Source organism: Corvus kubaryi, unplaced genomic scaffold, assembly GCF_017639235.1.
Source record: "Corvus kubaryi isolate FWS band 111438036 unplaced genomic scaffold, C.kubaryi_AGA036_p1.0 37395, whole genome shotgun sequence".
Classification (NCBI taxonomy): Eukaryota; Metazoa; Chordata; class Aves; order Passeriformes; family Corvidae; genus Corvus; species Corvus kubaryi.
The window spans coordinates 24307-39200 of record NW_024581134.1 but is presented as its reverse complement, the minus strand read 5'-3'; the positions used below and the strand labels follow the sequence as shown (position 1 = coordinate 39200).

General features: G+C 42.7%; 1 protein-coding gene across 5 annotated transcripts in view; it reads right to left on the bottom strand.

Annotated features, from left to right (window-relative positions):
- TBC1D8B (TBC1 domain family member 8B) overlaps positions 1–10594 on the bottom strand; it is a 29661-nt gene extending 19067 nt beyond the window's left edge. For 3 of the 5 annotated variants that reach the window (XR_006018048.1, XR_006018049.1, XM_042039950.1), the window contains exons 1-3: positions 10382–10594; positions 2302–2412; positions 73–191 (exon numbers count right to left, since the gene is read on the bottom strand). Coding sequence is in view for 3 of the 5 variants with exons in the window: in XM_042039950.1 (XP_041895884.1) it covers positions 73–191; positions 2302–2412; positions 10382–10511 (360 nt within the window). In the remaining 2 variants the exon portion in view is untranslated. The remainder of the gene's footprint in view (positions 1–72; positions 192–2301; positions 2413–10381) is intronic. The other 2 variants (XM_042039948.1, XM_042039949.1) reach the window with 2 other exon arrangements.
- Positions 10595–14894: the final 4300 nt, after the last annotated feature.

The following is a 14894-nucleotide window of genomic DNA, read 5'->3' as shown; positions in this document are numbered from 1 at the left end:
GAGCATGTATTACTCATGTACAGTTAGAGGAAAAAAAGTACTTAGCCTTTCCCAATTATGCCTGTTACTTACTCTTATCTTTCCCTGGACAAAGCTCGTAATGTCTTCATTTGAATCAAATACAGATAAAGTCTTCATAACATTGTGTTCTAACCACTCCCAGTGTTCTGTTATTTCTTCTCTGCTGGATCCTGATTGAAAAAGAAAGTATTACTTTAAATTAGGACAGACTTTAATCATTTCATCAAAACTATTAATCAAGAGAAGACTTAGCAAATTCCCGAGTTGCACAGTAACTTAGATACACAAGTCAAAACCACAAGTCTCGAATTTGTTACCTTTGTGAACACTGAAAACGTATTTAGTGTACATGAAATGTGCACTGCTATGTTTTTATCTTTCAAGCCCTTTATGCAGCCCTATTTCTGGCCTTCAAATCCAAAAGCATCTCAGCTTTGTTAACATTATGTGGCTCAGTGGTGAAGCCTGAGTTAGACTGACAGCTCCTTCCTCTCAGCAATACCTCCCCAACACGGACAGCACAGCCCTACTGCAACACTCCCAGTCTAATAGTCCAGAACGTGGGAAATGTGAGACCAAACCAATGAGGCTCAGCAGGAAATTAAATCTGTGCCTTTGATATCCTCAGCTTTGATCACTGGCCCATAACAGTTTCCAGAGCAGAATTTCAAGACTAGGACTTGCTGTGCAAAACCCCTCCTAACACGTGTGAGGATGTAAAGCAAACATCACCGTAAACAGGGAAGCAGCAAGGATTGAGATGCCACGAGGGAAACCGCAGGGTTTCAGCAAATTCAATACAGAGTCAGTGCTTTACAGACAGGTGATTCCCTGTCAGATGCTGGCGCACAGGGAGAATGAAAGAACTTACACAGGTTTGAATAAAGGCATTCTAGAATATAAATTAATTGGCAGCTTCATCCTCCACAAGAATGCTCACCAATCGAAGCAGGCAGTGTGATCACATATTATTGATACCCTCAAGCAAGAACACACCTTGAACAATTGCTTTTTTCTCCGCTTACTTTATAAAAGGTAATTAACCAACTTTCAACAGGCTCCACAGGATTAAAGTGGCCCTGTGAATGAATAGAAATTGCTCTAAACACAGTTAAATAGTCAGACTGCATTACACTGGGTAGACTTGCAACAACACTTAAGAAATTATATGAAGAGTAATTAACATAGCAATTACATCACAAAAGTAATTCTTTTTCTCAGACTATACATGTAGACCAATTATTTGAGTTACAGTGTGAATCAGAGGCACAGAGGTGACCCAGGAATGATTAAACATTTTATTAATTGTTTAAATAGTTTAGGAACACTGTTTCAGACTCTTAATACGTAACAGCAGGAACGAAGTGTCATCCCTTCAATTTCTTCACAGAATAAACAATCTAACACAATTAGGACAATTATATTATATAGCTTTCTGTTCTAAAGCATATCTATGCAGCACAAAATCTATATATATTCAGTCCTAAAATGCAGATTACCCTTTGTATTTTCCAAAGGGCTGACCTGATGGCAGTTGAATTCCCCAGAGTGTACTTCCAACATACATATTAAAGTACTTTTTTGATAGCCTGTCACCAGGTCTGACTTCTTCAGAAGTGACCCTGAAATCTTATATATTGTCAATTCACAAACTGTTCAAATTCTATAAGGCTGCCCTTTGAAAGTGACATGCAATTACATTAAATTTAAGCTACAAGAACAAATCTGTATTTACTTTTCCATTCCCTATTGATTAATAACACAACATGAGAAAGAGAAAGAACTTATACCACAAGAGCAACAGATATGAGGAAGAATTCAGCTCTGGCCATGACTGGGAACCTTCATGTTTTAACATGCAAAGACAAAGTAAACAAAAGTATTAGGATAAGCATCTACTGTTATTCCTACCTACAGCACACTTTGGGATAAGCTGACCCTGAGGAGTCCATCCTGAACTGTGTCAAGTTATTCTTGCACCTTACAGAAGAAAGGATTGTGCCTCTGTCACTGTAACAGTGCCCAAAGGCTTCGGTACCTGATGGACTCCTGCAAAAAGCAGGCAATCAGAAGGTGTAATAGGAAGAGTCCAGAGATCTGTTCTGAAAAACTGGAACCACACACTGCTGTCGAGCTCAGGCTTGCAAATGTTTTTAAACCATTTAGAGGTCAGGAGAATGAATAATGATGTGAGAGGATTAAGCCAAAAATGGATCCCATACTTTTCACCCTCCTTTTCCACTTTCTGGACTCGGTCGGCTCCCAGAGCACGGTACGTACCGCACGCGATGGACCAGTAGACCTGGGAGTCTGGAGTCTGATGCAGGATGCGAAATGGGGCGACTTTCGACGTCGAGTCCAACACTGCATCTAATGTTCCCACAAGGAGACCTGTTGTGTCCAAGAAAATGTACACAGCACAGTGAAACTCAAGTTTTGAAACGTACACTCCCCTCTCCTTCGTTTCTAGGGGAACAGGAATGCTGCCCAAGTAAGGACTAATGAACTCTGAGAAAATAAGAAGCACAATTGAGTAGAGCATGAAGTATTCCCAGAAGAACTTCTTTGGGAGGAGATATTTTGATCCAGTAAAAGCTGTGAGGCACAAATGAGGGTGAAGAAGTTTTTTGAGATGACCCCCATGGAAGTGACAGCTATGCAGTATGTGAAACCAGAGCACAACCAGAAATGTAACAGGGCAGTTACTTCAGCCTTCAATAAGCACAAGCAGCAATTGAACTACCTCTTAATTAGTAATTTACTGTTGTTCTGTTTTCCAGTCACAGGAAAGAGCCCTTGAAGACCATAATTGGATATGTCACCTCTCTGACAATTAACTTCCATTAAATAGAGTTCATATGAAAATATACTAATTTCACTAAAGAGCCAATCTTCATCTCTCCAGAACCAGGACAAAAACATTTTCTGGGAAAATGAGGATGCACTTTATAATGACTCAAAATCATTCTCTCTCACTGTGCAGTAATAAAGATATTAGCCCAGATATCTTAACTGATCCTTTAAAATCTAAAAATCAGGAAATTCTAAAAGAAGAAAAATCAATACTGAAGAAACAATACAAACTTTTGGTTCCTAATGCACCGTAAGACCTTTTCTCGTTACAACAGAAACAAAAATACAATCAACAGGACCTTATGCTTCTTCCTGTATTTTCTATGTTTGCACCCTTCCATCACGGCCATAGAAACAGAAAATTCAATTGAAGCAAAGTTACCAAAGCAGTCACACTGGGCTCTTATTCTCCTACAGAAGAACAGCAAAAGAAGAGACGAGATTACCCAAAAAACCATTACACAATTACCCCAAGACCAGCTGTAAAGTCTGTTCCACAAATCTGTTGAGATCATAGATGCAAAGCATTCCCAAAAAATGCTATTAGAGCAGAGAGCTGGAATGCAAAACTAATATGAACCGTTGTAGCACCTTTATATCTTTGAATACCCTTCCCTGTTTAATGGAAAATGATCTTTTGATTTTGGTTTTTAATATTCTATAGAAGCACTAGATTTAGATGACTTCAAATACATCACTCAAAAGTTATTTCAGAATTTTTAGGTTGGCTTCTTTGGTACTTTGGGTTTCACTTTCTTTCTATTAACTCCCTCTCAAATTCTGAAAAAAAGAAATTGTGAAAGAATACGAGAAAGCAAAATAAGGCAAAATTCAGAAGTCTAGATACTCATCCACAAAGCATGGTTTTCCTGAGGATACACTTCCAGCATAGAGCCTGTGAGACTACCTCACTGTGGCTATTCAAGTTTCAAATGTTTTTGCTTCTTCTCAAAAACATGGAAGTAAGTAATTATGAAAAACCACAAAAAAACCCCAAACCAATAACCAGGGGAAAAAAAAATCAAAACCAACAAAAAACCAAAAAACAGACCAGTACATTACATCTCTGGTCTTGTCTGCAAATAACAGACTGTAAGTTGCTGTTGGAAAGTAGAATTATTTTTTAGTTCCTGACTGAAGACAGACATTGAATAAGTAATAACATTGATGTCTGTTTAAGCAGCTTCTGCTTACTGAATGAGTCACGACACTGAGCTGATCTCAAAGTTGGCTTTGCTTCGGCAAATGTTGCATTAATTCATTCACAATTCTCCTAGTAACATTTTCTGTTATACTATACACTACAAGGATATTATTCACCATTTATAAGGCTAATGCAACTCAACTTGAGCCAATGGTTACCACAGTGCACTAGAAAGCAGCACTCCTCAAAATGCCATCACAGCTCCTGTATCCTTGGAAGGTCATCAGATTTTAGACACAATGAACTGTACCAGGTGAATATCCATCACTTCAGCATTCCCACAAGTCATGAATGGGATCTAGACTACAGGTTTGAGCCTAGGACAATAAATACTCCCTCATTACAGCACAAACTTATTCCATGGCTATGGACACTGGCATAACTGTGAGGAACAAGCACAGGCTCACTCATCTTCTCATCCTAGTTCTGAAAGTGCTCCACAAGTTGCCAATGTTTGGAATACTGCATTATCAGTCACGGTTGCCATATCCTCACGTTCTTGTGTGTTTCTCAGCAAGCACTCCCTTGGATTGCTGTTTCCCAATGGGAACCAAGGGACAACTTACAGAGGGTCCTCTACTTTCATCTCTGCCTAAAGCTAGAGTTTCTCCCAGGTATTCCACCTTAATCATCCTCCTGCTTTCCTCAGGGAATGACTGCAGTACCTATGGATAGTGATGCACATTTATACGGAGAAAGGGCTCTGCTTTCAGAAAACATTTTCAGTTTCATAGCTGCCTGAGTAAAACTACTGGGAAATACCCTAGATGCTTCAGTAAACAGGATAAAATACCCTAGAAACCAAAATACACGGCAAGGATCCAGAATAGTTTTGAAATACACATGTGTTAATCCCAAGATGTCTCTAAAAGACTTGGTTAGAAAAATATCAACATAAGCTCAGAGATGTGTCACAAAACATCAGCACTGAATTTTGCCCTCAGTTGTACCAATTTAGGGCACATACCAATTGACATTACTTGTTAGTAACTGCCCAGCATTGTGCCATTTGGGGTCAGCACCACTTTGTCCTTCTATATTTATTTCACCAAGTACACCAAAAGAATACTAATATTGGTGCTTTTTTTTGGTCCTTTTAAAACCAGAGTCTCAAATATTTTTATTTTCTTCTCCTGAAATAGCACCAGTTACAGCTTTTTTATTTCTAAGGATCTACTTTATTTATAGCAATTTGACTCCTTCCTATCCTTTGTGGGACTAGTGTAATGCAAACAATAATATCAGTTTTCTCTTACTAATGAAGAATCAGAAGCAAAGAAAACATGAGGCTGTCTTTTTTTTTTAAAAAGCACTATTCTTCTGAAGCAAAGTTAGCACAGGCCTGGTCTCCCCTCTAATGCATAACAGTGCCTTTGAGGTCAATAGTTAATTATATTAAAACTGGATCAGACAGTCTCCTGATTTGCTACATTAGAAGTGTTAAGGAATAGAAAATATTTATAAGAATGCAAGGGTTCCTTACAAACAGAAATGTTCTATTAGCACCACACAGGGCAGCCCCATTGCAGCAAGGATTTTGAACAGCAGATATGTTGGTGTACAACGGCGTTCTCGCTTTTAGTTTATTTACATCATGATAAAAAAAGAGTTGTTGGAAAACACTGTAAAAGCTCTGCAGACATTCTACAGACATACTGCAGACATTCTGCAGCTATACCCAGTTTCATTCCAGCAAAAACTGCTCCCTTCTGCAATCTGAAGAATTCACAGCCTAATCAGAGCAGAATCAAAGAAGGAAAAACACTGTAAAACAATTAAGTTTGTGATAGAGAGCTGTTGTGGGTTGGCCCTGGCTGGATGTGCCCACCAAGATGCTCTACCAACCCCCTCCCCAGTGGGACAGGGGGAGAAAAAAATACACCAAAAGCCCACAAATGCAGGTCCATTGGAACCAAAACTACCAGCCTAACATAGCACATGCTCAGTAACTTCCTCTAAGGCTTCTCTGGTATAGGATGCAGTAAGAGGGGAGAAACATAACAGCAAATATTTCTTTACAGTGACAGAATAAAACTTCATTCTATAACAGCAACTATTTTTATAGAGCATTTTGGTTTTGTTTAAAAAAATGGACTGAAGTTTCAGATTTCAATAATATAACCCATGAAAAGACATCATCTGTGTGTATTTGATTTAAATTAAGGAATGCCAACTTGTGAATCATACTCCTTTTCCAACAGCCTCAAATTAAGCACAGAAAGATGTTTGGCTTCATTTTCTTTCATAAGTGAACTTGATTTCATGACTAAGAAACTCCAGCTTAAGGAAATACTGAGCATGGGCTGAGATAGGAATGTTCTAAGACAATTCAGACATCAAACACATCAGTTTAAGCCTTTAGAGCCAAAAGATTTCAACTCCATTTACAATAACTCAAGTGCGTTATGGTCAGTGGTTGTGACTCAGTAAGACAACAGTAACCAATTAAACTAAGGTGTGTGTCCAACCTTGCCTCTATGCAGCAAGAAAGATATCCTTAGAAATAGGGAAAATTACAAGTGCAACTCTGAAAAAATAGTAAGTTTTGGTCTGCTTGGTAAGAACAGAAAAAAAGTATTGCAGATATCACAGCTCCTCTTTGGTTTTGTTTCTAAAAAGCTGTCTGACAGGAACTGGGAAGTACATGTTGGTCATTTTTTCTACCTGTCATCCCCAAATGTAAACACGCATCTTAACAGAAGGGTGTTATTTGTCTCACCAGTATAGGCACTTGCAAAATAATCTTTGCTACAGCTGCTGAAAAAAAACCCACATAGCTGACATAATTGCAGATTCATTAACCAGCAAGTTTCCCATTTGATTCCTATCCAGGTTGAGGACCCACAGTAAGAAAGCCACACCAAAAGTTCTGTGTGCTGAAACACCAGCAGGGATAAATGATTCCTGCCCAGACCAGGAAGTCTGGAAAACCAAGCACCTTTGTGCTGCAGACTGGGTCAAGCTAGATCACAAGGTTCCTCTCCCATTCTGAAGTTCCTACCAAAGTAAATATCTCTGAGTTTGTACAGAGATCACCAAGTACTTTTTAAACTGGTCCACCAGGAAATTTTGTTAGAGACAAAGTCCTTGCCACTGACATCCACAACTAATACTTGAACACTGCTCCTTCTGTCAGATGTCAGAGGAGGAAAATTTCCCCAGCTCTGTCTCCCTTTCTCCCAACTCCCTGTGCATGCAAGCCAGCCAGCAATGTCCCAGCCAACAAGCCACGGCTTTTAAACAGTGGGGATACCAGCAGGGGCCTTTGACAGATTTGGGATGGCAACAACTGCCACAGGAGATCCAGGACGTGGGAGAGTCACAGGTTTTCCCTACCTTTCCAAGCACAGCACAGGAAAGACTAGTTCCAACCATATATTTATTTCACTGGTAAGTTTTTGTCCTCTCACAGTTGCATTTTACTTATCTTTGTCAAGCAGAATGAGGCAAATTGAAACAGTAGAAACAGAAAGTAAACAATTGGTTTGTTCAAATTTCAGTGAAAGATTGAAATTTTATGACACCAAATACTCACTTGCATCACTGCTCCTGGCATACCTATCTCTTAACCAAGGTCCTGCCTAAACTAGAACCAAAGCTAGAGCTCTGTAACCAACATGCTTAATCTCACTAGAGCTTGGTTACAGCACATGCATTCACAAATGTATTCCTATCCATCCATTCTGAAAAACCTGAGCAGCTCTCCCAGAGTGGCTCTACAGAAGACAGAACCAGAGGCCGTGGCTACATGGTTGCACTAACAGACACACTTTGGGACAGCCCACTACTCACTACTGCATGATGAATTTTCCAATGGAGCACCACTCAGACAGGTTACAGCATCAGTATCCTTAGGGGAGCTCTTAAACAAAGAGAATGAAGTGTAAAGCTGAGCAAGTACATATCTGCAAGGAGAGAGCCAAGGCTGAGCACAACCAGCACAGGGTGTTTCTGTGCCTGTTTACAAGTTATCCACATGAGCAAACTCAGAACTGTGGTGTGTGTGCACACAAGCCGTAACAGCTCCCTGTGTCATCTACAGATTACAAACTGGTCCTGCCCCTGTCACTCCAGAAGGGTCATACAAACAATCCAACTGCAGACTTCATTCTTTTCCTAGGACAGCACCAGAATTCCCAGCCTTCCTTCAGGTAAGTACCTCTGTTGTAATCTATCTTTTCCTCCTTTGTCTGTACCTTTCTCCAGGTACTGGCTGCTTCCTCAAAACTCCCCTCCTTAAAGCCTGTCTTACCAAATGTACTCCTGTATTTTTGGGAATCCTTTGCCAGGTCCCCATTACTGCTATTCAAACCCTGCAGCACTGCCCATCTTTCTTTCCATTCCTGTCTCAAGGCATTGTCCCCCTCTTCCCTCATGACTCGGTCTCGCACTGCTGCCTCCCTCTTTCACTCCTAACTCCCCAGTCCCTCTGTGCTGTTAGTCACCTCCAGCCTTGTCTCACCAGCTGTAAAATGCTCTTCAGGAGAACAGGATTGTACTGGGACATTTGAGATGATTTCATACACAACAGCTGTGCTTTGCTTTTTCCTAAAGGAAGTGCTAATTTTCTCGAGTGACACACAGCAGTATCAAATTAAACCCAGGCACAGCAAATCATGCTGGCTCATACCTAGGAGGTTTGAATATTTTCAAACCTGCAAACACAAATATAATTGCATTTTTATGCCACTGTCTTGTTAATCTTTCTTAATCACGATTTTAATTCAATAACATCTCGCTCCTTTTGTTTGTGTCTAGTGACAAACGTAACTTGCACAGAAGAATCTGTAAGAATTTATAAGAAGCTACAAAAATAAAATGTGCAATGCCACGTCAAAAAAAAGCATAGTACAGCAACTATCTCATCCAAGTGTTTTTCCCACACTGTCAACAGCCACCCACGACAAGAGAGGAGCAATAGAAGCCTCACCTTCACCAAAACCCAAAGGGCAATTGGAGGGCCCAGCTGTAAGCCTATAAGGAGGTTTTCAGAACAACAACTTATTCCAGTTCTCATTGTTCCACATTCATTGTAGTCCTTAAATGAATTTTATCATGTAGAAAATCAACCTTCATACCAACTCTGTTTCCTTGGCTTCCAAATATATCAAGGCAGAAAACAGGCCATCAAGCCTGATCCCAACACTTCCAAGCTTGCAGTGTATCACCCTTGGTTCTAAGCCAAAGCCTGACTTTATCTATCTGCTTATAAGACTATGATATGCATAGGAACCTGGGATTTGGGGATGCTTTCTTTTACACTTTCCATGTGCCCTACCAGTGGTTCATTCAGATGCCAATGAAGAATGCACCACCTCCTGCTGCAAGGGCCACTTCTACATCTGAAATTCACCAGCCAGGAGTTTGAACCTTGTGGTTTTGTTCAGTAAAATTAATAAATGTTTCCACAAGACAATTATGCCTCATGTTTAACATAACTTGCTTTAGGATGACACAAATTAGATAGAGCCTAGAAAACCTACAGAGATGCAAAACACTCGAGAACCACATCCCACGGAGGAATGACTGTGTGCTGATTCCCTGTAGCATTTCTCCTTGACAGGGTCAATGACAGACACCACCAGCCTATAAAGGAGTCAGTTCTAGTCAGAATAGCTGCCACCATCACATAGGTCTCAGCAGTAGCTGGGGCTCCTACAGTGCCTGATGATACAAACAGGCGAGAATTAAAAACAGAAATTCAGCTCCATACCTTGAAGTTCTCATGGAATAAAGTTTATTATACGATGGTCATTGTCCTGACCCCTCTGTCACTTTCCTGACCCACCACTGCTGACAAGCTCCATCAAACCATATGCTTGTTTTTAAAATAAGCGATCAGAAATGCCTGAGCAGGAGTTCATCTCAAGCAGCCTCAGATGCACGCAGGAAAAGGGATTTGGAAATGAGCATCTTGCCAAAGCAAGACAGATCAGTCCTTCTTCAGACGTGTCCACTTCCACCAAGCTGCCCATGGCGGTGTGCCGGACTCCACCGGAGCAGAGGCTGTTCAGCCCGTGCCGAGGCTGGGCTGTGCTGCCCTCAGCTCCCCGGTGACTCGGGGGCCCAGGGCACCAGCCGCTCCCAGCCCCGCCGGGTGCCCGTCCCCGCCGGGCTCTGCTGCCCCTGGGGCCGCGCTACGCGGGGAAAGGAAGGAGAGAAGAGCCCCACGAGAAACCCAGGAAGGTCCGGGGCTCCAGAACTCCAGCAGGCCGCCTTCCTGCCCCTCTGGCCGGGGGTCCCGGGGCCGACAGACCCCCGTCCTCCCGCTCCAGCCCTGCCCCGGCCCCACGGGGGCAGTACCTGCCAGCCCGCCTCCGCCCTCCTCGCCATAGCCCCGCCGCCTCTGCAGCACGAAGTACTGGTTGGAGCGCTCCTGCACCCACAGCTTGAGGGCATTTTTCAGCAGCACCTCCTCGGGCTTCAGCCACATCGCGCGGCCCCTCACGGCACTGCGCTCCCGCCACCGTGCCCGCTCCGCGCTCGCAGCTGCTGTGCTAGGCAGGGGAGGGCGGGGGAGGGGGGGCTTCCCAGGGCATGCTGGGAGCTGTAGTCCTTGCCGCCGAGGGGCCGCGCTGCGCTGTGGCCATAGGACTGCAACTCCCGTCGGGCTGTGCGCTCCCCTGCCTCGGGACTACAGCTCCCGTCGGGCCCTGCGCGCCCCGGGCCGCGTGGCGGTGCTGCCGCTCGGAGCCCCGGGGCCTGTCCCGGAGCGGGGTCGCGGATTGCGGCTTTGTGTGCCCCGGAGCGGGGATCGGGGGCTCCGAGTCCCGGCTTTGCTGTGCCCCGGGGAGCGGCTCTTCTGCCGCTCCCGCACACTGCACCTCCCCCGCCGCAGGCGGGGCAGAGGCTGCTGCGGCCGCTCTGCCCATGGCACAAGTCCCGTTTTCAGTTCTGGCCAAACCTGACTCCATTTTCAGCCCAGAGGACAGACGATCGTCACCAGAGACGGTGTGTGGCGCCCAGGTGTGTTCCAGTCAGCACTGGGCCTGGCACTGCAGGCGAGGGTTGGGGCGCAGAGAGAAAGAAGCTGATAAAAAAACCAAACGAGCTTCAGAGGGCTGGAGGCCCTACTGCCTACTCTGCTCCAGTCTCTGGTGCCGAGGAGTTCCCAGAGTTACCGTCTCTTCCCACCTCCATGCAAGATTCACTCCTGTTATAACACCATCTGTCATTCAGTACTGAGTAGACCTTCCTGTTTCCCAGGAACTTCTGTGCACTTCCCTTAGCACTCTATTTCCAGCATAATTGACCTTCCTGAGATTTTTCAAGGATAATGCTTTATTGATTGTGTGTCATACAAAAAATGCAGCAGACAGTTGTTTAAAGTCAGCCTCTACTCTGAGCTCTTTCTAAAAAAAATTACGCACATTGTGCACTAACTATACATTGCAACCTTGGCACTTTTGCTTCATCCTGCCTTCCTTCATGGTTTTCAATAGTACTTCACCAAAAATGCTGCTGCCAGCACTGGTCTATTTGTGAGCACAGGCACAGCGAGGTTTTGCCAAGCAGTCTCAGAAATTATTTAGCAATGCTCATCCACTTCCAGCTGCATAAGCAACCACCTACCCAAAGGGCCAGTGTGAAAACAGACCCAAGTGTGCAATCACATTTAACTCACAGGAAGCTTCAAAACTGGGTGAATTACACGGGTATAAGACTTTTTTTTTCCTTTTCTATCACTCATTGCACAACAGCAAGAGGAGCTATAGTCTTGAAGAGTTCTACTTTGGGGACCAGATATAGATTTAACTAATACCATTTTTTTACTTGTTTTTATAACAGAAGAGGAAGCAACAAATTTCTGGTGGTCTACCTTTACTAGAAAGGAAAAATTAAAGTCATTAGCCAGTACGTGGTAACTGACACAGATCAAACATTAATGAGAGTCCCAGATACCCTGGCACACAGCTCTTCATGAGGCAGCGTCTTCAATCCCCCACCTGAAGCCACAAGTTAACAGACATTGCTGGGGATTTACCAGCTGAACTGATTGAGTGGTTCCTGCATGGATCCTGCTCCTCTAAGAGCATTCCCAGAGAGAGTGTTTACCATTTAATTTTCCTCAATTAGACAAGCCCCTGGATACAGAAAATTAAGGACCTAACAAAGACCTTCTAATTCTGATGATAATTTTAAGGAAGAGGCCCTTGGCATTTCGTACCCAGAACTTGCCTTTTGTTGACTCATGCACACACTGGACATGTTAGGACATGTGTTACTTGCTAATGTAACATTCAAACTTTTTTAATTGGATAAATATTTAACAGTAAAATGCTACTGCTTGGAAAGTGTTCTGTTTTTCTCTCCTCGTTTCAAGGTCTTGAATGTCTTTCTTTTTTCCAATTCCCTCAGGCACTGGATTCTTAATCAAATCCTGTTAAGATGCAAAGAGTGCTCCTCTATGGACTTGGAGAAATTTATATATAGCCATTTGAAAACCTTAATCAGTGCACAATCATGCTACAGTGTAATCAATGCGTTCTACAGCAATACCGATCTATTTAGGGCTGCAGACTTTTTCTTTCACTTATTCAAGACTTATATTAGATATTGTAAATTATTTCTTTCAAATAACCACGTCAAGATAATATAAATAAATAGCTATATAAATAAATTTTGGATTCACTCTGTATAAGCAACTGTTGAACAATGCAGAGTTGCACTAGGAGTATTACATAATTTTTAATTCACACAGCATGAACGCTGCAATTTGATTTCAATTTTCTCTTGAAACCAAAATTAATTGCTGACGCCAGTAGATTTTCCTTGATCTCTTCCAAACCGCAGACATTACACCCCTGCAGGAGAGGAGCCCCATTCACATCTGCACAGGAAAGGCATCAGTCTAAACCTGAGGGAAAAGACAGGGCTACCTTCTGTGCTGGTGTGTTAAACATGGAAAGAAATTTAAATCACACAGGCAAGGTAAATGTCTGTATTTATTATGTCCAATTCTTAGGGGACTTGTGAAGTGCAGAATTTCCCCTCTAAAGACTGAGATGGACTAAGTCTCTCCATTTTATGGCAAGAGTCCAATAGCCCCTGTGACTCAAACTGCTTTTATATGTTTGCAGGCCCTCATCGTAAGTCCTGCTTTATCCTTTAAGCAAAATTCTCATCTGAAACTACATTTCTATACGGACACCTGAAAGTTTTCCTCAAGATGAGAAAATGGTCTTATTTTGATTTGGCATTTAAAATTAAGTCCTGCTGTTGTAAAGCCTGATTTACAAGAGAGCACAGTTATCCAGCACCAGGCAACAAGGCTTCCTCTCCACCAGGGATAAAAAAATTTTCCCAGTTCCCCTTTGAGACCACACAAGTGTTCCACTCAAGTGTCTAGATCAGGGCATTCCTGAGGGAGAGGGATGACTCCCTTTCTTTCCCCGAGGGAGTGAGTAAACACTTGGCCACGATGCCGGAGCCTGTTCAGTTTGTTCTTTGGGGACAGAAGAATTGACATGTCTGTGTGACTCAGTGGGAATATTAACAGTCAATAGGCAGACATTTTAGCAACTGTACCACTTGTGGGCTCATCATTTCATCTATATCATTCCATTATCCACGAGCATTAGCGTATCTATAGAAAACGCCAAAACTACTGCACAATAACAGCAAGTTTTTACTGCTTGTCAGGAACAACTCTATCCCCAGGTACATTCCTGTTGGCCTCTTGCTTAGAGGAAAGAGTCTGTCATGCCAGGGCACAAACACATACATATACACGACCCGGAGACATTCTAGCCTGTGGCATCACCAAAAACAAGTGACAATTTTGCTGCACAGTTCCCTAAGTAGGGTTGGTTAAAGACAGCTGCTATCCATGGAAACTTGGAACTACAAAAAGTGAGAGTGGAACTTTGAAATTTCTTTAAGGCAGTCTGGCAGCAACAGTCCCAAGTTTAGTATCACAGATGGTGTTCATGAAATTTACACTTTCGTTTTTAAACCGAATCCCTTGCATAGCTACTAGTTATAAACAAACCTGCACAGGTAAGAGCATGGCAGACTTGCAAGTTAAGCTGCAATACTGGAGAACCATTAAGTTCTGCCTAACAGTAGCTCAAATACTGCTCTGGTACTTACCCTGAATGTGTTCCTTTAGCAGTGGGTCACCTTTGATATAAGAATCCCAAATATCTCTCTGAAAATTAGCGAAGTGTCTTGAGCAAGCAAGCTGCTGCCTTGGCAGATCACATACACATCACCTGATCCTACACCAGTACAGGTTCATCAACATGAGCTTCTGCACCCCCCCCAGTTCTCCCCTAGTGCATTCCCTGAGAAAGTGCTATGCATTCACATTACCCTTAGAAATACAAGTACTGGGGAAAAGGCAGATTTGTTCCTCTTAAAAGGCAGTAAATGTAAAGCTTGAATTCTACAAACAAAGCAACCCAAGAAGTGCCTTTCAATGTATTGAATTGATCTGAATCCTGTTTTTATTTTGAACATCAAATTTTGCTCCCATTGAATACAAGACTGGGAGATGATTTCATGAGACTGTATCCTCATAAGATTCTACTACATTGCAGCTTACACACCACAATAAATTTATACCAGCTTTGTGAAATGGAATGAAGTGATCGGGGGCTGCATAGTTACTGCTTGGCTGTTCCTTTCACTGCTCTGCACTTGAGAGGTAGAATAAAAAGGCAATCACAGCAAATTACAGCTTCAGAGTGGAGTCTGATTATAATCAGCTTTGCAACTGGAGCTTAGAACCAACTGGTATTTTCTAGACTGAACTTGGAACTGAGCTAGAAAGAAACACAAGACTTAACTGCTCCCAAACTGGCCAGGAGAGCGA